Below are 25603 nucleotides of genomic sequence, written 5' to 3'. Positions count from 1 at the left end.
TGTCTTTTGATTGGAGCATTTAATCCATTTACATTTAAAATGATTATTTACAGGTACATAGTTACTGACATTTTATTATTCACATTTTTTATCTTCTTTTATTTGTTTGTTTTCCCTCTTCTTCTTTTGTTTATTTATTTTTTTATTGGGGAATATTGGGGAACAGTGTGTTTCTCCAGGGCCCACAGCTCCAAGTCATTGTCTTTCAATCTAGTTGTGGAGGGCACAGCTCATCTCCAAGTCCAGTCGCCGTTTTCAATCTTAGTTGTAGGGGGCACAGTCCATCATCCCATGTGGGAATTGAACCAGCAACCTTATTGTTAAGAGCTTGCACTCTTAACAATACTGACCAACTGAGCCATCCGCCTGCCCCTCCGGAAGCTCAGCGGCAGCTTGTTGTCTTCAATCCAGTTGTGGAGGGTGCAGCTCACTGGCCCATATGGGAATCAAACCGACAACTCTGTTGTTCAGAACTCACCCTCTAACTAACTGAGCCATCTGGCTGCCCCTCCCCCTTCTTCTTCTTAAAGAAGTCCCTTTAACATTTCTTATAATACTGGCTTGTTGGTAATGAATTCCTTTAGCTTTTTCTTGTCTGCAAAGCACTTTATCTATCCTTCAATTTTAAATGATAGTCTTGCTGTATAGATTAGTCTTGGTTGTAGAGCCTTGCTTTTCATCACTTTGAATATTTCTTGCCACTCCATTCTGGCCTGCAAAGTTTCTGTTGAAAAATCAGCTGACAGTCTCTGGAAGCTCCCTTGTAAGTAACTAATTGTCTTTCTCTTGCTGATTTTGAGATTCTCCCTTTGTCTTTAACCTTTGCCATTTTAATTGTGATTGGTGTGGGCCTGCTTGTGTTCATCTTATTTGAGAGTCTCTGCACTTTCTGGATTTGTAAGTCTATTTCCTTTGCCAAGTTAGGTAAGTTTTCAGTCATTATTTTTTCAGATAGGTTCTTGATCCTTTGCTCCCTCTTTTTTTTTCTGGTACTCCTACGATGTGAATGTTTTTATGCCTGATACCAGACGTCTCTTAAACTACCTTTTTAAAAATTCTTTTTTGTTATTGTTGTTTTCAAATTGGGTGTTTTCTGCTACTTTGTCTTCTACATTGCTGTTCGATCCTCTGCTTCATCTAATCTGCTGCTGATTCCTTCTACTGTATTCTTCATTTCAGTTATTGTATTCTTTATTTTTGACTTTTTTTATGGTTTCTATATCCTACTTTGTGCTTACTTTCTCTTTGCTGAAGTTCTCACTAAGTTCCTTAAGCATTCTTATAACCAGTGTTTTCAACTCTGTCTCAGAGAGGGATTTGCCCTAGTGGGCGCTTGTGCTTGTTGAGACCACCCTTTCACTGCGCCACTAGTAGGGCTATTCAGGCAGTACTCTCATGTGGTCTAAAGCTGGCCTCTGGGTGTGTTAGTTCTGGTACCTCTTGGAAGGGGCTTCATGCAGGCTAATTTCAGCCTTGCTATGACTGGCCTGGGGCTACCTAGTAGGAGCTGCAAAGCTATATGTGGCTGGTTGTGCCTGTGCTGAACCGGGAGGTGTGTGGGAGTGGCCTGTGAACTGAGGCTGGCTGCCACCAGTATCAGGCCTGGGGCAGCTTAGCAAAAGAACCCTAGGCCTGTTGCCACCTGCTGGCTGCTCTTAAGGCTCAGCTGCTGAAAGAGCCTCCTTAGGTGCACAGGCCAGGCTGGTTAACCTAGTGCTGACAGTGCCCCCAGCGATGCTGCCTGAGTTGGGTGGGATGGGGGAGTCAGTAGGGGTGCAACTGGTGGTTTTCACAAAGTTAACACAGGCTCAGTTCTTGTGCCACTGCTGAGCCTGTGGCCACTTTGCAAAACACTCAGAGAACACAGCGGGCAGCCCCCACTCACCTGGGGCCTGCATATCTCCAACAGCCATCCAAAAAAGGGTGCAGTGCAAGTAGTGGCTGACCGAAAGTTTCCCAGTATGCCGAGGCTTCCATAGTTTGCAGGGCCAGGCTGGTGGCCCACGGGCTGACAGTACCCCCAGTGATTCCAAACTAGCTGGGCGAGGCGGAGTTCCAGGGCGTTCACCCAGCCAATGCCGTCTCAGATTTGGCCTTGCAGGGTAGGGCTCAACACAGGAAAGATCGCATCCACTTGTAGGCTACATGTGAGGTGGGCTCCACATGTAGCCCTTGCCCTGAAGCCACAAACTCAGTCTTTCTCTGTGTGTCCCTGGCACCTCTTGAGTTGCTGCCCCTCTGCCAGAGCCTAGGGTAAGTGCTTGCAATCAAATCAGTCTGTATGCAGGCCCTTTAAGCGGATGTCTGGGTTTCCAGCTACCTTCTGTCTTACTGGGACTGACGGAATCCTTGCTGATTTTCACAGCCAGATGTTGTGAGTACTCCTCTTCCTGGCACAGGACTCCTGGGCTGGGGAATCTGGTGTGGGGCTGGGACTCCTCACTCTTCAGGGGGCACCTCTACCACCAAGGTGTCCCTCCCACTGCTCAACCGCTACCTGTGGGTTTGGGGTCAGCACATTTCACGTCTCTGCCCCTCCTACCATTCTTGATGTAGCCTTTTGTTTATATCCTTAGTTATAGGGATACTGTTCTGCTAGTGTTCAGATGATTCTAGAGGTTGTTTGTTCTATAATTCAGTTGTGATTTTAATGTGGTCATAAGAGGTGGCAGGCATAGCGTTTATTTATTGCACCATCTTGACTTCTCCTCACCTTCATTCACTCTTATTGAATCTTCTCTGACAAGCCCAGAACCTGACAAAGTTGAGAAATTAGTAAAATTAGTCTTCACTGGTTTTGTCCCTTTTTAGGGCCTCTTCCTCACCAGGAACTCAGTGTATTTCTATTGCTTGGGTTTCCCAAGACATCTCCTCACTACATACTCCCCTCCTCTGAAGAGTTACAGTGGGAATTTCCCCATACCCTGGATTTTCCCACCTCATCAAAACTTAACTTTGCTGCATCTCATCATCTGCTTTCCATGATGAAAGTAAGTCAGATCATAGGTATTTATTGAATTCTTCATTTTTGTAAAAAATGTATGAATGAATGAGAGCTAGAGAAAGAGCTCCTTCCCTTCTTTCCTAATCACTCCTTACCCTTCCAGCAGTGCTCTTGGGGATAGAGTGTTTTAACCCAATGGAGTAGTTCTAAAGGTAGGTATTTAGCAGGTCAGAGGAGTTTGGGGATAGATGAACCCCCACCATACTGGCAATCACCTCTGCCAACCTGTAGGCACAGATCTGATCACAGAAGCTGGGGTACCAAAGAAGTATCACCAAGAATATTACATCTGACAATGCCTTCTGTACCATCTAGGGTGTAAAGGGAGCCGTATATGTTTGGGGTCCTAAGCAACACCCTTCTGGTCTCAGACTCCAAGAGGAGTTGACTGGGTACTTGAAAAATTTCTTCATTCAACCCCTTTCCTGCTTGTGCACAAATAATGAATAGCACCATCCAAATGTGATTGCTGACTTTCGTCTTCTGGGAAGCCTAGAACAGGGCTCCGTGGTAAACCAGGCTGATGTTTCATTCCATGGCAGTCAAGAAATGTTTCCTCCTAATGGCCCATTTGTTGACGCCTATTTTCTACTGTTTGGTCTCTGGAAGACACAAAGAACAGCGACTCAACATGCTGTTTATTAGAAACCTTCATTTCTTAGGAGACAGTTCTGACTGAAATTAGTTGGTTGAAATATGTGCCTTTCTTCCTGTGAAGCTTACTATGTAAGAAAAATACCCAAGTTCAACAAGTCACTAAGCCAAGGACACAAGGTTTTCTCTTTGTGATGAAAAACAGATATCCCATTAAAAGGGATAAATTGCTTGGTTACACTTTGTGTTTAAGTGTTCTGTTACTAAATATTCTTTGGCTGGGCATCTGTATCATTCCTGTTGGCTTGCGGATTGGATAAATAGCCTCTTGCCTAAAACCCTAGCCTTTAACTTTACTCATTGATTCTCCTGAGGCCATCAAGGCAAGTTATAACAGGTATATGTGTATTCTGCAGCTTGTGTTTCAATATGTAAAGGGTTTTGTTTCTGGACAGAAACATTAGCACTGTGTTGGCTTAATGTCTGTAGAGACTACTCCATTGTCGTCTGATCGCTGCCTCTATCAGCTCTTTCTCCGTTGCATAGAGGCATGCTTAAGCCTTTTTCATTTTAAAAACAACGGTGAAACCCTTTTCCATCCCTGCAAATAAAAATGGGAGACATTATTTCTATTCTGCATCCCTTGTCAACTACTGTTATGTCATTCTGCTTCATTTCTCAGCCAAGCCTCTTACACGTGGTCTGCACCGGCTATCTCCCGCCTTTGGTGTTTCATTCATAAAACAAAGTACAGCAGTCTGGCTTGTGCTTCCTTCTGAATTGCAGCTTTTCTTGGTGAGCTCGTTATTGCTAAATGCTGTCTTATTTTCTTAAATTTTGTGTAGCATTTAAACCTTCTTAAAATTCTTCCTGTCATGAACTACCAGGATACCATTTCCTTGTATTCACTCCAACTGCACTCGCTACCCTTCCTCGATCTCCTTTGTTGTCTCTACTTCCTCCACCTTTCCCTTTGTTACAAGGTGGTTCTCCTAACCCTCTTTTTCTCCCTGTCTACACATTGTCCCTAGACACTCTTGCCTACTCCATTGGCCCCATGCTCTAACTAGGACCTCTCTGCTCAGGTCCAGAAATTAATAACTCACTGCTTTGGGACATCTTTTGCATCCAAAGTTGCTGGACTCCCCCCCTTTCTCTCTCCCACGCTCTTCCTCCTCCATGTGGTCATTCTCTTGGTGAATGGCACTACCACACATTTGAGATCTACTGATAAACTTTGGGGTCATCTTTGAACCCCACATCCAACAAGTAACAAAAGTCATTTGACTCAAATTCCTTAATGATTTTGAATCCATCTCCATCACTGAAGTACGAGGGCTGTTGCTTTACTCCACTTCTCCATCATCTAACCCCAGGAACTGCAACTTGTCTCCACTCCTCCAGTCTTACCTTTATCCAAACCACCCTCCACATTCCTACTAAAATGACCTTTCTGAAATGCAGAGATACATATCTAATCAGGTCAATTGCCTGCTTAAAATCCATCACTGGTTCTCCATTGCTTTCAGAAGGTAACCCAAGCTCCTTAGTATGACCAGGAAAGGCACTGCAGGAAGTGGTCCTGCCTCTTTCCTCAGTATCACTTCTCACCAGCCTTGTTCTCATTCTCCAACCCCTACCACACTCAACCACTCTCTTTTCTGTCTCTCATGTTGGCGCATGAGGTGGCTGTCAAGATGCTGGCCAGGGCTGCAGCCATCTGAAGACTTGACTAGGGCTAGAAGATCAGTTTCCAAGGCGGCTGACACACATGGCTGGCAAGCGGTGCTGGTTATTGGCAGAAGGATTCAATTCCCCCATGTGGATCTCTCGATTGGTTGCTTGAGTGTTCTCACAACATGGCAGTTGGCTTTCCCCAGAGTGAGCAATGGGAGAAAGTGGAAGAGGGGAGAGAGAGAGAGGGAGAAAGAAACAGATGGAAGCCATCTTTTTGAGGATCTATACTTAGAAGTCACATAGCATTACTTTCACCATATGTTTTTCATTAGAAGCAAATAACGAAATCTAGCTCGCATTCTAGAGGGAAGGGGGAAATTAGCCTCTGCCTTTTGAAGGGAGGGATGTCACAGACTTTGAAGACACATTTTAAAATTTCTGCCAATGCTGACAATGAAGAGCTGAATTTTCCCCGTCCATGACCATTGTGGAAAGTAGTCTGGGGAGTGGAGAACATGTGCTTTCCAGGAATTCCGTGGCGGCAACAGGACCTCAAGTTAGACACTAATAGGTTGGCGTTCTTTACAGAAGGGAGGCAGTGTGGCATTCTGTTTAAATGAAGGGAAGGTTGTAGTCAGATAAATCTGGATTTAATTACCAGCTAACTTTGTAACCTTGAGAATTGTACTTGTCCCCTCTGCGCCTCTGTTTTCTCATTGTACCATGGCATAAAAATGGTGTGGCTTCCTCAGAGTGTTGTTGTGAGGATTAAATAAAATAATGTACGGAAAGCTAGCCCAATGCCTGGCATGGTAAGTACCCAGTAAATGTTAGTTAATAATAATAATGTAAGAGTCCATCTGCCTTTCCCAGATGGCAGTAGTGATGAACATTTCTGAGGCAGAAGAATAAACTAAATGACATTTCAGGATCCTTTCCAGGCTCTCAGTTGAAATGACCTTAGGGAGAGTGGGGAGCACTACAAGCACTTACTACCTGGCTGGCTGGCTGCCAAATCACCCCTGCTTTACATGGACAAGGATCTGATGGTGAGGCCCAGGGTGACCTCGATATTCATTGCCATATGGAGTCCATCACTTACCCATATCTGCTTTTTTTCAAGGTCAATTTCTTCATCTTCCTGAAAATTCTCAAGCTTCTCATTTCTAAGCTCAAAGCCCATCAAATGTGCTTCAGAGATTATAAATACAGGTGAGTGGTCTGAGGTCAGTACCCAATAGTTTAAGATTGTTTGACCCTTTCTAGTTCTGGCTAATGTCCTGGGAAGGGGAGCATGAGTTGCCTTAGTATGTTTATCTTTTAAGACAAGGGTATCAGGGAGAGTCCCTCTGAAGAAGGGTCGTAGGATCATGTAGAGCTTTTGCCAATGGTGAGGACCTTCTGGCCCCACGAAGATAAAGTAAGTGGTGAGTAATCAAGGGCACACACATTCCCCCAGGAGGAAACTAAAATGCTCCTAAGAATGAGTGGTTTACAGGGAAAGGAAAGAGGCATGTGCAGGAAGTTAGATAGTTTCCTTCCTTCGGGAGGAATTTGAGATAACAAAATAAAAGACATATTCATAACTCATAAGAGAATATTTGGTATTTTTGAGACCTTGAAAAATGAGACCACAAACTTTTGGAGTCCAAGGAAATACATTCTTCAGACTGTCATCCTTTCTTTGTGACTTGCCTTTGCTGTGTCCATCTTGCTTTCCAGTGACCATAATCCCAGTTCACTCTATCAGATTATAAGTCTTTATGGAGATGTGCAATGCTGTAAATACAAATGAATGAATGAACAGATGAATCCATGAATGACATAAATGGATCCGTCTTTCCTTTTTCAGTTAGTCTTTGTTATCTGTGGGATGTGTTTACTTCAGCAGGCTCTTGGAAAAGGAGTGTTTTAACCCAAAAGAGTAGCTCTAAGGGTAGGCCTTTTAGTCCACATGGCAGGACAGAGGCAGGGGTGTGAGTGAGAAGAGCTATAGCTCTGTTTCTCACTCTCTCTAAGGCCAGAATGGGGCCTGACCCAGGTGTGCTGGGAAGGTAGTTTTTCCATTGATCTAACATTTAATGAATACCTACAATATGCCCGACATTGTGCTTAGAACAAAAGGTAAATATGATGTGGGTCCTGTCTGCAAGGGGCACACATTCTAACTCGCCAAGGACTGGGATGTTGGTGTGGAAAGCAAGTTAGGAAGGCTGATGCTGGCCATGACCCCAGGCTCACCAACTGACCTTGGGCAAGTTGACCAGCCTTTCTGGGCCTGTTTTCTGATGTGTCAAGTAGGAGTGCCACACCAGACTCACCTCCTGCTTGTTATGAGGATAAAAGGAGGTCACAGATACAGGTGTCCCAATCTAATCAGATGTGGTGGGTGGTATTTGCCCAGGTTCCAGACCCCAATTTTATCTGCTTAAAACCCTTGCTCCCTCCAGGAGGTCAGAAGGATAAACATGCACAGTTCCAGACTGGGCAAAAATATACTGTAGTTGGCCCAAATATTTTGCAAATATCCCTAGCCATGGGCCATTTGGGCTGGCCTAGATCACAAGGAGCCTCGCTGTCTTTCATGCGGCCTGCGACCGAGCCCCCAAGTGGCTGACAGTTTCTTAGGCCCTGTTCCCAAGGCTTAGCCTCTCTTACCACTCTCTGAGGGGAGAGGTCCAAGGTGAAGAGTAGAGCTGCTGTAGTCTACCCTGTGTGAGTCTATTCTGGAAGGGCTGTCCTCTCACTAACCAGATGTGGGGGAAACCCAGGTACCCTGGAAACCCAGCAGAGAACAGCACACCCAGAAGACAGAAACAGGATGCAGACAGATGCCAAGGCACCACTATCCATGCAGACTGAGAGCTTAAACCCTTTTACTTTGTGCCCCCAAAGCCCACCATGTACCACTTGGTCTCCCAATGCTCCAGACCCACAGCAGCTCTTATAATAGCTTCCCATCCTGGCCACTCCTAAGCATCTCCTGACAGCAGCCAAAAGCTCACACTGGTGAGCCCTCCACTTGGTATTCTGACTCAGGGTAAGGGATGGAGCCTTACCACGTAGACTACTTACAAGTCAAAATCTCCAGGAGATTCTGATACACAGCCAGAGTAGGAGACCACTAGAATAGATGCTCTAGAGAATAAGGTATGGAATTTTCTGGTGAGGCCACGGAAAATGTGTTTCTAAACAGCCTTTATATCCATTTTCCAAGGGATAACATTTGATTTATCCAAGATAGTGGTTTCCAAACTTTTCTGATCATGCATCTCTATCAATAAAGAAATTTTGAGATGGACGCTCATCATATGTACACATGGTCTGCTGAACTAATATATACATTATTACATACGCCAAAAAACAGAAAATTATAAAGTACAGATACAAATAATATATGTAGCACTTCTACCTTTTTATGATATTTTCTTCCACTACAAATGGATCACCTTGCAGAGTCCCGGAGCGTGTGTGCACACCCCAATGATCTAGGGAAGAGTAAATCAAGATACTGGGGAAACCCTCATGGCTGAGCAATGATTTAAGACGGCTACTTAGGGGAGAAAAAGAGTAACCTGCCTGACATACACAATGTGTCTGAAAACTTCTTTTTCCTTCCCTCCATATTTGTATGAGGAATAACTTGAAAAGAGGAACCTGGGTACATGCTTACCTGGATGCCTCCCAAGCTGAGACACCTCATCTTGGCGAGTTCGCCACCACCTGGGGACTGTATTGGGGAACTCCGAGTGTTCCAAAGTGGCTGAGACTTTGAAGGGCTGACTGGTGCCAACTTAACTCACAAGAGGCTAATGTATAAACCAGACTATACAAGTATTCATTCTTAGAGACTGTGGAAGGTGTGGGTGGGGCGGGGGTTCCTTCTAGTAACTTCAATCCTCATAAAGTTGACACCAGAAGATCCAGAAATACAAAGTGGTCACCAGAATGTTGTTGGTGATCACGTTGTCAAGTAGAGTGACTGGCGATGAAGGATCCTTGACAGTGGCCTAAGAAACCACCACTGCCCTGTGGTGCCACCTGCCTGGTGAGTGAGGGAGGTTCATTTCCCAGAGTTTCCACAGGGAAGGCTGGATAAGTACTGAGAACTTCCTGCTCCTTTGTGATACTTACTGCCATTTTAGTTGGCCATCTGCTTTCCGTTTATTGACTATAGGGACAAAGTCCCAGAGAGCAGTTTCCAGGCTCTCTGCCTCGCGTGGGGAGGTGCTGGCTCGGATAGTGAATGACCATCAACTGTGATTGGCTGGCCGGTTAGCCAATTGGCTACTGATGTAACTGCGGGGCTGCGTTGATTGGTTGGTTGGTTGGCAGGCAGAGAAGTGAATAGCAGACTGCAGATCTGAGGCTACTACTACTGCTTGTGTCTCGCCCTGCTGCCAGAGAGAATACAGTGGTATGACTCCCCTATCTATGGCTCCGTGGGTGTTCCTTTTGGCCTCACCATGTCCTGCGTTCTTATGTGGGGAGCGGGACCAGAGGCCCTGCAGGCCACCCCGCAGGACACTGACTCTTTCTCCATGCAGAGTACAGCACAATTGATTTGCTAGTGCTTATTAATTAGCAAAACATCAGGGCCTTGTCTCTCAGAACACACCCAGGCCATCTTATTTTACTCCCTGGTGAGTCCTACAGCAGCGATGAATGCACTTGCCCATTTTTCTCTCCAAGCAGTGCAACCTCCCCTATTTCCAAGTTCTGGGAGGGCTGCTTCCAGTCACCTCCATGGGTCATCAGCACCCCCAGCTCACACTGTGCCCTTCCAGATTGGGAGGGTCTCCTCTTCCACACCCCCCTCCATGTTTGTTTTCCATTAGAGCCCTCTGCTAGGGTAAGGAGGAGGGGACAATGGATCTAGTGCATTTTTGTCCAAACTCTGGTAAGAACAGGCATGTCTCCAACTTTCCCAGATTTTGAGAACTTTCAGAACAGTGCTCTCAAGATTTGGTCCCCTTCCAGGAGTCTATTTTAGGAAAGTTTAAATTAAGCACATTTAGGCCTTGCCAAAAAGGCAAGTAGCTAGGAACTGGAGAACCTTCTGTAGTCCTAGCCCTCGCCCCTGGGCTTCCACCACTGAAGAGGAAGAAACTGTCACCGGACCATCTGTCTGGCCTGGAGAGGGACAGCTGGCCAAGCTTGAGGGAGAGCAATGGCTCTGGAATGCGACTGACACCACAGATCCTCAGCGTGGATGGAGCTCTCTGTTCTTTGTGGTTCCAGCACCAAGGCAGCTCACTTGCTCTAGATAAAAGGTCTTAACTGTCCGTGCAGTGTGTAGGGCAGAGCTCTTAATGAATTTATAAAGGCAAATCATTTCTTAACATGCTAACCCCAGAGCTCTTTCTGAAAGGACTTTCTGGTTCTGAGCAACCAAAGATGAAAATGTCACAAATGGAAGAAAAATTGATCCAATCATTGAGATTGTAAGCAACTTGAGGGCAGGGATGGCTTCTTTAAAAATAGGAATAGCTAAATTTTAGTGATCATTTATCATGTATCAGATATTTATTCTGTGAATTTGCCACATGTTATTTCATTCTTACAATGACACTGCCTGGTATTATTATCAATAACACTTTATTGTTTCAATATTTTATATTATATTATTAGTAGTATAATCCTCATTTTTACATATAAAGATGTTAAATAGTTTGCCCAAGGTCACATTGACAGCAATTGGCAGTGCTGGAATTTGAACCCAGGCCCCAGGTACTGTCCCTGCTGGGATTTGTGTTGAGACCCCTCAACAAATTGAGAGTACCTCAATTTGTGTTAAGGTACTCTGCTTCCTTTGACCCCAGCCCCTTCCCTCCCACTGTACTTTCTCATGTGGCCAGAACAGATGCTCAATAAATATTTGCTGAATAGCTAAACGACTGCAATAAACTCAGCCATTTAAATAAACAAATGATTATAAATGAAAAATATGTATAAACATAGTTCATAAGAGTAAACTGATATAGATATTCATGGATATTAATCTGAACAGGGACACAAATAGTACTTTGTCCAAGGAGAAGGTAGAATGAGGTGAGGAGTTGGCAGTCCCTTTTGACACCCATGCTAAGAGTTGATAGTTACTAAAATGGCCCCAAACTTCATTAAAAAGGTGGTCATTCTTTAAAAATCATCCCATACTAAATGTGGGCTCTTGGGTTGGATCCTGGAATGTAAAAAGAACATTAGTGGAAGAACTGGTAAAATTTGAATAAAGTCTGGAGTATAATCACGTACAATATCGGTGTTTCAGTTTTGACGTATGTACCCTTGTTATGTAAGAGTTTAACATTAGAGGAAATGGAGCAAAGGACGTCTGGGAACTCTGTACTATCTTGGTCCTTTTGTACAGATCTAAAATTATTCTGAAATTAACAGTTGATTTCAAAAACATAATGCCAATTAATTCAGACTCAGCTCTGATATTTAAGACAAATTTTGCAAGAGCTGGGCAGAAGCAGCACATTAATAACTTGACAAGATTTGATTTTTATTTCTTTTTTGCAGGGAGAAAGGGTCACCCAAGAAAATAATTTTTAGGGACTTTGGGAACTTAACGATAAACATTACATGTAACAGGAATAGCTTAATCCTTTATATATTTATTTAAATGGTTTGGAATTAATGAACTTACCCTCACTCCTGGCCATGCTTTCGTTGCCTGTTTTGTTGCTATGTGCACTTGAAAGTAATATCTGCATTTCTTTTAAGATGTTCTGCAAGTCATATTTGTCAGTTACATAGACTAATCTTCGTTTTTCTCAAATTCAGTGAAATCTCACTGAATAGTAATAATAGTAACAGCTAACAACATCTTCACAGCACCTTGCAGTTTGCAAAGAACATTCACGTATTCTTGTTTGAGTTTTGCATAGTGAATCTGTTATGAAATGTCTCTTAACATTAATGCTTAAAAGTGTTAGAAAGTTTTAATCACTAGCCATTGACGCTATAGTCTTGAATAGAGCTGTGACTAGGGACAGGCTTTAGAGTCACTAACTGTCAAAATGGGGGGCTTGAGTTCTTTAGCCACTGATTCAGATTTACTTTTGTTAAATGATAGTTTTTTAACCATTATCTGGATGGATTTTGTATTCATTATATTCTAGCCTCTAATTTGTATAAATTTACCATCTGTTGTCATTAAAAAGGAGTTTGTAATACCAATAATAATAATAATAATAATAATGCCATAGCAAGGCCCCAAGATAAGTTGATGGTAAGACACGGGTCACATGTAAGAATGTAAGTATGTTTCCTTAAAATCCAGATAACTCAGAGCAAGTGTCACAAACTCAAATACTTGCAAGGGCTCAACAAGCTGGTTGGGAGTTGGAGAGCGCATGTTCCCACTAGAGGGACATCCATCAGGCTGTAGCCGACTATTGCCAAGCAAGAATTTGGACCCAGTGTTGCCAGATCTACCCATTTTTCAAAAGAACCTGGAAATCTGGACATCTTTACTCAAAATTGCCTTATCATTTAAAATTGGCTCCAATAACAAAAATCACTTCCTAGCATAAGCAGAAAATGTTTGTGGGTCAAATACAACTCAGGTCGCCACTTTGCAACCTCTGAGCTAGAGGGTTTCAAAACACTTCTGGAAATTAAGACACCAATACAAAAACCCTCTTGAAATAGTCTCTCCTTGGCCTCTCTTTGACAGTCAAGGCCATGGGACACACCGCAACCCACATGCCCAGGTGGAGTCCCTCCTTCGTGGTAACTCCCGCTCAGCTCTTACTGGCTTTGGGTTCTGTGAGGACACAAAGGTTTGGAGTTTTGTTTCCTTGATAACATTGCATTAGAATGGCTCTCACAGACATAGGATTCATAGTAAGCGTCGCTTTTTCTTGGATAGTGTTAAACCGTCCTGAAGACACTGTTGATGACCCTGCATGTTTCTACATCTCTAATTCCATGACGTTTTGGAGAAACCTCTTAGTCTGTCCCTTTAAGAAAGTGACTTGAGCTAAAAAAAATCATTACAATTTAGCTCTTTTTTCCCCAATGTGTATAAGACAGTAGTTTTGTTTGTGCCCTGAATATGAGTCATCGTTGCTAATATAGGTATTAGGTTGGTGCAAAAGCAATTGCGTTTTTCGCAATTGTTTTTAACCTTTTAAACCGCAGTTACTTTTGCACCAACCTAATAGTTTTAAATCAAGAAGCAGCTCAATGGTAAAGAGCAGTTGTTCCCAAATATGGCTGCTTATCAGAATCTCAGGAGGAATTCCTTAAAAATTCACTTTCCTGGGGCCCAGGTTTCAGAAGTTTTAATTCAGAGGGTCATCACTGGGCCTCAGGAGGATGTGTGTGTGTATGTATGTATGTATGTATGTATGTATGTATGTAAGTATGTACATAAAGCTCTGTAAGGAACTCTAATAGTCAAATAGTCAGCCATGTTTGGGAACCACCAGTATGTGATACGGGATGTTTGGGCCCCAGCTGTGCGCTTTCACGTGGGCGGTATAAAAGAATGTCATCTTTTTTGTGTATAGTGTATACAACCGGGAGCTTCCACACAACATTTTTTATGAGGAGCATCAGTTTCTCATTTCCTGCAGCCCTCGCCATCGCCAGGGGTGAGGGATAGCACAGGGGCTGATAGTGAAACCTTGCATGGAGTATACAGGGCCTGTGTGGAAGTCAGAAGCCTCACTTCCAGGCAGGAATTTGCCACTTAGTGGCTGTGTCACCCTGGGCAAGCTATTTATTTCCCCTTCTCAGCCTCAGTAAAGCACTGACATTGGAAGTCCTGAATAAAGAGAGACATAGAGGCACCTGTTAACCAGGTAATAGGACATTTGCCAAACGTGGTAAAGATGTAGTGTCCCAGGGTGACAGCCCTGTGCGTGGAAATCTATCCATCAGGCAAAATGTTAAGATCTGGTGGGTGTATCATAATCTATATGGGGAAATTCATTCATTCACTCACTCATTCATGGTTTCTGAGCATCTGCCATGAGCCAGGTATTGGATCCATCAGAGAACAAGCCCACACTGACCCATAAGGCATTCAATGTGTAGCCAAGGAAGCAAACTGGAAAATCAACTATTTATTAAGGTAGTAAGACCTGCAATAAAGACATGCATAGAAGAGGAGGAAATGTTGCCCATTCCCAAAGTGGCCCTCCTGACGGTTATTTGGTTGTCATTTTCAGATTGGCAAAATCGACGCTGGTTCTCATCCCTTTATTGGGGGTTCACGAGATTCTCTTCTCTTTCATCACTGACGATCAAGTTCAAGGATTTTCAAAACTTATTCGACTCTTCATTCAGTTGACTCTGAGCTCCTTCCATGTAAGTAAGCATCTGAACCGCGAGGCTTTGGCTTTTGAAGAAAATAAAATGCCTTTGATCCAAACAGGATCAAAATTGAGAAAGCCCACAGATGGAAATAGAATCTGTAGGCTTTATCAGGGAGGCTCTTTGGCCTTAGGACACTATGTAGACAGAAGTGTGGCCTTGCTCCTGCCAGCATGACATGGTGACTAAGAAGGGAAAAGTGGTCTGTGAGCTGGGCTATAATAGTTGGTGTGACTCATGATCATATTAACTGAATGGCAACATGAAGCCTTTTATTAAGTGTCTATTTTTGCTGGGTTCTCTACAGAGCATGGTGCAAAATGAAGGTATGTGTGCCTCACGTGACATATTTAGAGCACAACGCAACTTGAGTAGGGACTAATGAGTCAAGACCAGGAGGCTCTTGAACCTTGACAGATGTGTGGGGGCTGAAACAAGAAACAGGTGGCCAGCTGTGGTTAATTCACCTAGGTATTCTGATTATCCATTGCTTAAATTGTTATTTATTATTCAGTAGCTCAAAATGACAATAATTTTTATTATTTCTCATGATTCTGGGAGTCAGAAATCCAGATAGGACATAGCAAGAATGGCTCAGCTCTGCTACATGTGATGCTTGCTGGGCTCCAACTTTCAAGATGACTTCTCCACCCATATGTTTGGTGCCTAAGCTGGAAAGGCTCAAATGGCGGGGGCTGGCTGGAGTGGCTTTATTTGGGTCAAATGTCTGGGGCTTCATTTCTCACTGTCAACTACATTCCTCAGTTCCATAGAGTCTTAGGGCCTCTCACTCACTGCACGTTCTCTTCCCATGGCCTCTTTAGCATGAACTTCTTACATGGCAGTTCAGGGCTCCCAAGAGCACAAAAGCAGGAGCTTCCAGGCCTTCTAAATGCCCAGGCCTGGAACTCGCACAAGAATACTACTACCACTGCATTCTACTATTTAAAGTAAGTCACAGACCCAGCCTGGATTGAAGGGGAGGAGAGTGCATGAGGGCATGAAAACTGGGAGGCATGACTCATTAGCAAAGACCACTAATGCAAAAGACTACCACAAACAGTGTGGACGCAGCAAAGATTCCACAGAGTCATAATGTTGGAATTAATAATCTTAAAATGCTAGTATAGGAGCAGGATTTCCAGAATGAAGAGAGGAGCTTGGCAAAACCTCTCTGCAAAAAGCAACAATAAAATTTGACAAAACTGTCAATAACATCTATTTCAGGACCCTGGAAATCAACCAAAAGCATGCAAAAGTGAGAAGAGTTTATTCACGAAAAATTACTGAACCTCAGTAAGAATAGTGGGAGTTTGTATTGTATGTTTTTCCTGAGACTGTTCTTGTCCTCCAACGCCTTCTCCATCCGTGAGGAAATTCTAGTGAAAACTAGCAGCTTCACTGCAGAAAGGGACTGACTTGATATAGATCAGAAAGCAGAAAAAGCCCAGACCCCGGCCATTGTCAGGTACAGTAGGGATCTTAGTGGCAAAGGAACAAGGAAAGACAATGTCACAGCCAGAAATTGTGATCCTAGTTGGGGCAGAGAGGCCCAATATCAGACTGAGGAGGCAGAATGAATATGGAAATAGGTCATTGAGATTATCCAGTCTGAGAAACAATAAAAACAAAGAATGAAGAAAAATAACAGAGATTCAGAGATTTGTGGAATGCCATTAAGAAAATCAACATATACATATGACAGTCCCAGAAGGAGAAGGGAGATAGGAAGGGGTAAAAAAATCATTTGGAGAAATAGTGGTTGCAGACTCCCCAAATTTGATGAAAAACATTAATTTACACATCCAGGAAACTCAATGAGCTCCAAATAGGAAAAAAACAGATTCACATCTAGAAACATTATAGTTAAACTGTTGGGAGTCAAACACAAAGAGAAAAATCCTAAAAGCAACAAGAGAAAAATGACTCATTACATATGGGAACCGAGAACACAATTAACATCTGATATGATCAGAAACAATGGAGGACAGAAAACGGTATGACGTAATCAAAAAGTGGTATGATGCAATCAAAATTGGAATGACGTAATCAAACTGCTGAAAAAATCAATCAAGGATTCTATAGTCAGCAAGATTATGTTTCAAGATTAAGGTGAAATAAAGACATACATAAACAAGGTCTAAGAAAATTCATTGCTAGCAAACTTCCTTAAGAGAAGTATCGAAGGAAACCCATCAGGATGGAAGACAATGACAGCAGTCGATAACACTAGAAAAGGTAAGTATATAGGTAAATATGAAAGGTATAAATGTATATATTTTCTCTTTCTTTCAACTGATTTTAAAGACATAAAATATCATGCATAAAATATCATAAACTGTATGGTTATTATGATTATTATAAGCTGTATTATATAAAGATCTAATATATTATGACAATAATAGCATAAAAGAGCAAGGAAAAAATAGACTTGTATTAAGGAAAGTTTCCATATTTTACCAGAATTGTTATACTAATATGAACTAGATTGTGGTAAGTTAAGATGCATGTTATAATCTCTTGGACAAACACTAAGAAAATAACTCAAAAAAATATAGTGAGAATACCAGCAGAGGAATTAAAATGATACACTAGAAAATATCTGTTTACCCCCAAACACTTTTAGTCTCGTTGAATCCTCATATTATCACTCTGAGGGAGAAGTTATTACACCATTTTAAAGATGAAGGAACTGAGAGAAGAGAATTTGCATAACTAATAAGCTCCAGAGGTGAGATCTGTATGCAGAGGTTAAGCCCTTGCTTGTAACCACTATGCCGTCATGCCCCTCAGGTGCCTTGTGAAGGTCAGAACCGGGAGTCACCAAGTTCCCTATATCAGAGTCTTAAAGCCACTGCCACCAGACAAGTTCAGGTGCTGTGATTCTGACAGAGTAGGGACAGTGAGCCTGTCCACTGCACACTCACCAAAGGTCAAGGCGACAGAGCCTGAGGTATGGTCTGGGCAGTTGGACAATGGCTCTTTTTTGCTCCTGTTAGAGCTGACTTGTGTGTGGCTTTGAACTGGGACAGAGAACCAATCAGTAACTTTTTTTCATTATGAAACCATGTTACATTTACGTCAATCTTTTGGAGGATTTCAAAAGCTAAGGTTTAGTCATTTGGGTTTCCTATGTTATTTGGTCTTAATCTTTAAAAGATAATCCCACATTAGAAAACAACAACAAAAAGCTGCAGCTGCTATATCTGAAGTATTTGGTGGCCTTTTTTTCCCTGAGGACTCGACCCGTTACGTGAGCCCTTAATCAGCTGATGTCATACACCCAAAGTCAGCCAACGATCAGACACTCATGAGGAGCTTTTTGGAACAGATTTCTGAGAAGGAATTCTAGCCTATCACACTCCTCTGATGTTTTGGTCATCTATTCCCTTGTAACAAACTACCCCAAAACTTTATGGCTTAAAGCAGTAGCCATGTCATTATATTTAATGGTTCTGTGAGCTGTGCTATCTGGACTCAGTGGGGCGGTCCTTTTGATACATGTAATTTTTGGCTGGGGCTGCAAACATCTGAAGGCACGATTGGGCTGGACCATCCAAGACGGCTCATTCACATGGCTATTGACTGAGCTCAGCTGAGGCTATCAGTTAGAGAGCCTCAGTTCTCATCTATGTGGCTTCTCCATTTATTTTGAGCATTTCCCAGCACAGCAGAGGGACTCTTGGAGCATCCCAACTACAAATGTTCTAAGAGGGAGAAAGTAGAAACTTCCAACTTCCTTGAGGCGTAGGCTCAGAAGTCTCAGAATGTCACTTCTACCATATTGTATTGGTAGAAAGAGTCACAAGGTCATCCCAGATTCAAGGGGAAAATAAGGCCCACCTCTTGATGTGAGGAGGAGCATATGCCTGCAGGGAGGGACGGAGTCATTGGGGCCATCTCTGGAGACTAGCTACCACACTGAATCATTTAGTCCTACAGCCAGACAGCTCTGCTCACCACCATGCAACACTGAGGAACGTGAGCAATCGGAGAGTCTCTGCAGACTGAGCCAGAAAACATGCTTAGAGGGACATATTTGTGCATGGCCAGCAGCCTCCCACCTTTTGAATACCCCTGCACTGTTCCCCTCCATCCCACCAGGCAGAGGTGAGAGCGTGAATGGGCAGATGTGTGGTTGCACATTTGGTGGGTCATATTTTAGTGAATCAGCAGGGATCAACATTGGATCTAGCAACTTTCTTTTCTTGCTGCTTTGGGGGGGTCCTTCACTCTTCGCAGAGCTTATTGCTTAGTGATTTCCTCCAGCTCCCTGCAATCAAGGGATCTCTGGAGAGACAGCCAAGTGGTGCCGATATGTGTTCTGTAGGACCTCTCCCTTCACACTTGCTTTATCTAGAATGAGAGTTAACCAGACTCCAGGATATTCCTTAAACAGTGAACCAAGAACCTGAGGGAGTGAAAGATATATTTGTGATGTGGAATCCTATTTTTGCTAACTCATTTATGAGAATTCTGGCATGCTCTAAGCCACCCTTCTAATATTATGTGCTCAGAGGCAAATAGTACTGGCCCTGCCAACTATACAAGGCACCTGTGAACCTCCAATGAGAATGCATGTGTGAAAATAATCAACTGGTACCACCATGCCCCTGTTAGGAGCTATAGCCTTGGAATAGCTAGTTGCATGAGAGAAGGAAAATTCCATATTGGTGAGGAGAATCCAAGCATTTGATTTATGTTGTGATAGCCAGCCTGGAGACCTCCGGCTTCTATAAGGAAGAGTGTAAAAGTCTTCCTCCAGGGCACCATTTTATAATTCCTTTTCAATGTCATCATTTTTCCCAGTACTGAACCTCCCTTACCAGCAATAGGGGTGAGAGAAATATTATTAAGAGAAATGGGAGTGTCAGCCTGTGCCGTGACCTTCACCCTTTAGTTGGAACGTGTTTTTTACTTGTGAGTTCTGGAATTTTATGAGATTCTTCCCATAAACACTCGAGTACTTGAGTCCTGTTCACATATCCAGCTTCACTATATCATATACACACCCTAAGTCCCACAGACCCTCACGTCACAGGGAAAGCCATGGCACGCATGTTATCACATGTGACTTTAACAAATCAGGAAGCGTAGGAGTCTGCAAAAACAGTGGAAACAAGCATTAACTGAAGCATATGTGGTTCCAGACCGCTGGCAATGAAGCAGTAAATCCAGAAAACATTTCCAACATCAAGAGATGATCCCTTTATTGACTCTTCCCCAACACTGATACTTTGTAATTGAAAATGCCATGTAAAGGTGGCCTATGGTTTTCATTGCAACCCTTGTATCCACAACTTAAATAACTAGGACAAGAACAGAAAGAAACTGTCTGGTCATATTTTAGAAGTGGTCTGACATTGTTTAAGGCAAGACTCTTTTAGTTGTAAGTGACAGAAGCCCAACTCATTCATTCATTCACTCACTCATTTATTCATTCAACAAATATTGTTGAACTCCCATTATGTGCCAGGCATTTGTTTAAGGTGCTGGGGACATGGCAGTGAAAAGACTAAATAAAAATGCTAGTCTTGTTTGAGGGTGGGAGGAGAGGGATTGGTAAGAACCAAGTTGACAAATAAATAATATAATTCTGGTGTTGTGAAAAATATAAATAGAGTACTGTGATAGTGATTGGAATAGCCACCCAAAATTGAGTCGTTAGGAAAGACCTCTCTTTCAGGTGATATTTGAACTAAGACTTGAATTTTGAGAAGCCAGTTAAGCAGAGACTTGAAGGAAGAATCGTTCGGAAAACAAAAAGTGTGAAGGGACTAAAAGAAGAAATCAGCTGTTTCCAATATGGCTCCCAATGATCTTTGTCTCCTAGTATGCAAGGCTGTGTGTCGTCCCCTCTCACACTGAATAAGGTTGACTTGTGTTACCATTAAAGAATTGTGAGCATGAAGGTATGTCACTTTCGAGGGCCTTGCTCCCTTGGATATCCCCGCTCTGGGGGAAGCCAGCGGCCATGTCAACTGGCTCTATGGAGGCCTCCTACCAACACCCAGCACCAACTTGCCAGCCATATGAGCCATGACCGTGGAAGCAAGTCAAGCCTTCAGAGGACTGAACTTCCAACCAACATCTGGACAGCAACCTGAAAAAATGACCCTAAGCCACAATACCCTGCTAAGCCACTGCCCGTCTTGGCCCATAGAAAGTATGTGAGATGATAAATCTTTATTTCATTGGTCCACTAGGTTATACAGCAACAGATAACTCATACATGAGGTTGAGATGCTGGAGGAAGCCAGGAATATATAGAATCGTGGTACAAGATGAAGTCAGCGAAGCGGACACAGAGCCCAGATCACCTGAGTGCCTCCTGTGGTTAAATTTTATTTTAATCTAAGTGTGACGACAAATGACTGATGTGAAATTATCTACCTTTTAAAAGAAATATTTTGATAAGTGGTGTTTATTATCTCACATAAACAAAAATTTTAGGATCGTGCACACTTAGCTAAATGCAGGTACTCAAACAATATCATCAGAATTATGTCTCTCGCCATCTCCAGCCTCAGCTTTTCTCTCTTTTGGCTTCATCCTCAGACAGGCTCTCTCCATGGAACTGGGGAGATGCCCAGAAGTATCTCCAGACTTACTTTAACTATAAACCCGGCAAATGCAAGAAAGAAAGTGTGACCTCTCTTCTTTCCTAGTGAAAAGAATTCAGATTGGCCCTACTGGGCCACATGACCATTTGGATTGATGATTGGGGTGATGGCCATCCTAGATCATAGGGACCACTGCCGGGAGCCTAGAGAGTAGGAGAGGGTCAGTTTCCAAAAGGAAAGGATGCAAGTGAGGAAAAAGTACATTAGCCAATGTCCACTACGGACAAGTAGAACTAGGACAGTGGCCTTGCAGTTTTTGTATAGCAGAATGAAGGATGTAGGGTCTTTGGGATTTAATCATCGTTGACCTATGAGAACCTGAGCAAACACCTAGGCTGATAAGCATGGTGGGTGTCAAAATAAGAAGAGACCTCATGGAAATCCAAGTGACCCAGCATTGCTAACTCTAGTTAGTGCAAGCAGTGTGGTCGCCTGCCTCTCCTGGGAGCTGCTAGGATCAGGGCAGGACTTTGGACTTTGCAAGTCACTCTCAGACACATTTTCTACTGAGTCAAACTTCATGCCAACTCTTCCTTTCGTTGCAGGGACTACTTGTGGCCTTGCAGTATTGCTTTGCCAATGGAGAGGTACGTTTGCCATGCTGCCATTCTAGCTCTCTGTGGGGTTGGGCTGGCATCCTACTGCCCCCAGAAGTTTCTGTGTATGTGACAGTGCTATGGGGGAGTGTGTAGTGACTGGCATGCATTGGGACAAATCTGGACTGTGAACTTCCGGTGGACAGAGCAGGAGGCAGCTTAGACGAATGGGAAAAGGAGTGGGGATGAGTGTAAGGGAGCTCGGAACCCAATCCTGGCCCCGCGGGAGACCTGCTGAGAGTGTTAGCGTGATCGAACAAGCTTGAAGTTTGGAGTCCACAAATTTGGATTCAAGCTGTGACTCACCCACTACGGAGCTCTGAGTTAGTCAGGTCTCTATGACTCAGTTTCTTCATCTGTAAAATGGGAATAATAACCGTACCTACCTTCTACTGTTCCTCTGGGCATGCTGAGCTCATGGTAAAGGCCTAATATGTGGTAACTATGATTATTTTTACTATTAATATTATAGCATAGCCCCAATCAGCTTTCTGCTCCTCTGGAAAGAGGCTTGAAAGGAGGCCGGGGCAGAGGCCAAAACAGTTTTCCTCTGACCTTAGGAGCTAGTGGAATGACCTCACAATGTCACTACCATTTCCTATGCTCACGTGTATTTGCTTCTCTTTGTTTATCTACACAGTTAGAAAGTAAGTTTCCCAGGGGTGGCACAAAGTAGCCACTCAATAAATATTTGCTGAGTGGACCCATAACCAAATGAATCCGAGACAGTAAGCTGCCTTCTTCTCACCTGGCAGGTGAAGGCCGAGCTGCGGAAGCACTGGGTCCGCTTCCTGCTGGCCCACCACTTGGGCTGCAGAGCCTGGGTCCTTGAAAAGAACATCCGAGTCCTGGGGAACTGTCCCAAGAAGCTTTCCAAAGGAAACAGCACCAGGACACTGCAGAAGCCGCGACCCTCACCTGGCAGTGGGCAGATCCTGCAGCTGTCCGTGCAGAGCCTCGGGGCGCGGGGCGCCCGGCCCCACCAGGGCCATACAGCCTGGCGCTGGGGCAGGAGCCTGTCCGAGAGCAGCGAGGGAGACTTCACCCTGGCCCACACCATGGAGGAGATTCTTGAGGAGAGTGAAATCTAGGCAAGACGCTCTGGCTCTGGCTCTGCTCCTTGGGGACTCCTGAGACAGGTGTGGGGGAAGGAGGCCAAGCCGGACGGATGTTGGAGGGTCAAGTCATTACTCTCCCCATGCACCAGGCCCACTCTGATGTGAAGTCTATCTTGAGGTTCTTCATGCTGTGTATGAAAGAGGCTGCATAAACACCTACCACTTCTGCCTGCCATTGTCATCCTAATAACCCCCACCGGTGTGTTTTCAAGAATGACCACCAGCCTCTAGGGCTGGCCCCAAATTCAAGTGAATGGAGCCCCAAGATACAGGAAGATGTCTGCTATGAAACAGAGGCCAGTATCTCTTCCTTTACCCTACACAGCATAAGATTTCCATCTGAAGCTGGGCTTAGGGTATAAAAGGACCACCTGGGAAGGGTTTTAAATGCAGAATCCAACTCATGGCAGAGATTCTAAGAGATTTCGTCTGGGATGATGGCCAGTGCTGGGAGTTGTGTAACAAGCATCCCAGGTAATTCTGATGCAAGTGCAAGGTGTGCGGGAGCTAGAAGGCCCCCTGAGCTGGCCAATGGTGGGGTGAAGGTGGTGGTGTTCTGCAGTCAGCGATTCAGCTGTGACATGCCTGCCCTCCTCCGACAGTGTGGAACCCCACACTGCCCACCAGATCCCACCCCGTTCCTTCTTCTCTCCTCTTCTTCTCTTGTCCAGTCTTTCCTCCCTCTTTCCATCTCAATTCTTCATCCATGGTCAGCAGAAGTTCTCTTTGATCTGTAACAATCCCATCCTTCCTCTGAGGTTTGGCCCCAGCTCCCAGGGCCCCTCTGAAAGTCACCATTGGGCCTTTCCTCTCCTTTCTGGCTCCACCTGCCTTTCTGAGCTTGGCTCCTTTAAGCCTTGCTCGCCCTCGCATTCTCTGCCATTTTTGGTTGGCCATTGACACATGGGTGGCTGCACCTCCTGCTCTGGGAGATTTGTCCACTACCCTCCCTGACCCTAGTCCCCGCTGATAAGAATTCCACTCCCCTCTGGAAATGCATGCTGAACGCTGGAAGGGCCCAGGTAAAGTGATAGGATGTGGCTATTCTGGACATGCTGAGGGACATACTAAGATGGCCAGGCCTGTGGGACCCATTTTGCCGATGGGGAATCTGAGCTGTGCTCCAGCCCCTGAGTGGAGGGTGCTTCTGGAGGCTGAGGGGAGCCCACGCAATCAGGGTCAGGCTCAGTGGCTAAACTATAAGGCAAGAGGCTGACAGAAGGTCAAGGGAGGAACATCCTATGGAAAGAGGGTGTTAATACCCAGGAGTGTCGCTTGTATAGTGTGTAAAATGTATGTGTATGTGGATGGGGTATGTTGCCATAGAACAAAATACTGTGTTATATTGGGGGGGGGGGGTGATGATATGATACTTCACAAGTAGCTTTGCCAGATTTAGCAAATAAAAATACCTGATGCTCAATTCAATTTGAATTCCAGATAAACAAATAACCTTGTTGTATAAGTCTATCCCCTGGAACAATACTTTATGTATAAATCAGTTTTAACTGTGCATCCTGGATTTTACCTGGCAACCTTATGTTCAAGGATACTTTGCAGTAGGACTGGGATTAGAAGCAAGTACGGGTGCACAATTTAAGAGAGTACTAAAAAAACCGTCAGTAGTCAAGATCAGTGATATTTTAATGCAATATTTTAAAAAATGAAATCTGTAAACTACAGCCCATGGGCCATTTATACAAATAATGTTTTATTTGGAACTGGGGCTGGGATGAGGGGGAGGCAAGTGAGGCCTGCTCACGCGAGCGCGTGGTCTGATCATGGCTTTATTTAACATTTTCATACTTTGCTCATTATGAACTTTTTAATATTAATTTTTATTTTTAAACTATTGCACAAAATATTATTTATTTTGATTACAGAGGTTTTCCCATGCCCCTACCCCTTAAATTTCGCCTCTGAGGCAAGTGCCCTTCTCGCTCTCACGCTAGGCCTGCCTCTGCTTTGCAAAAGGAGAGACTGAAGCAAAGGAATTGGGCAAGTGAAGAATGAAGCAAAGGCTTATTTGTTGGTGTTCAGATTCTCCATAATTCAATCATTAAATCATACGTCCTTCTAATGTTGCCTTTCTGCAAATGTCCCTGATTTTTCTCATCAGCCTATCAGCTCCTAGAAAGCTGAGGCTACATCATATTCCGAGCTTGTACCCAGCACAGCTGGTTCAGAGTAGGTGCTCAGTACACAGGCATTGAATGAGACGAGGCAGAAATGTCTCAGCAGCATTAGATGCTGTCATGGGACGGTTATCCAGGACCCCGTCATTAATAAGAGAAGGAAGCTTTTTTATTTTCACAGCGTTTGTAAATATGTACTTCTGCCCTCACTCCACAAAAAGAGTGGCACACACACACTGCTGGCTCTTGTCCTGCCAATGATTAAAATAACAAGTTTATTTAATTTGATGTGTATGTTGTTGATTTCACATTTGTTTCTCACTGGAGCTGAAGGTTTCTCATGCCCAGAATTTGGTGTGTTGTTTCTGGCACTAAGGGACCTATTGGTGAATCTGTAGGGGCCACCTCCTGGGGATGCTAGGAAATATCTAAGGGACACTTCACAAGATTCTGGGGTCCCGTGAGAGCAGTTGGCAGTAGGGCTAGGGCAGTTTGGCTTATTGTTCTTGATCTATTTCTGCTCTTG

At 43.9% G+C, this 25603-nt stretch overlaps 1 protein-coding gene across 1 annotated transcript in view; it reads left to right on the top strand.

Moving 5' to 3' along the window:
* The window catches only part of GLP2R (glucagon like peptide 2 receptor), a 63384-nt gene extending 38019 nt beyond the window's left edge, over positions 1-25365 (top strand). The window contains exons 10-13 of the mRNA XM_019755222.3: positions 6399-6487; positions 14461-14599; positions 21774-21815; positions 22580-25365. Of these exons, the coding sequence (XP_019610781.3) occupies positions 6399-6487; positions 14461-14599; positions 21774-21815; positions 22580-22915 (606 nt within the window). The 3' untranslated portion in view covers positions 22916-25365. The remainder of the gene's footprint in view (positions 1-6398; positions 6488-14460; positions 14600-21773; positions 21816-22579) is intronic.
* The last annotated feature ends 238 nt before the right edge of the window (positions 25366-25603 follow it).

This window comes from Rhinolophus sinicus, chromosome 12, assembly GCF_057876585.1.
Source record: "Rhinolophus sinicus isolate RSI-liver-muscle chromosome 12, RSI-T2T, whole genome shotgun sequence".
In the NCBI taxonomy this organism is placed as follows: Eukaryota; Metazoa; Chordata; class Mammalia; order Chiroptera; family Rhinolophidae; genus Rhinolophus; species Rhinolophus sinicus.
Note: the sequence above shows the minus strand (reverse complement) of the source record. Positions and strands in the feature narration are given on the sequence as shown.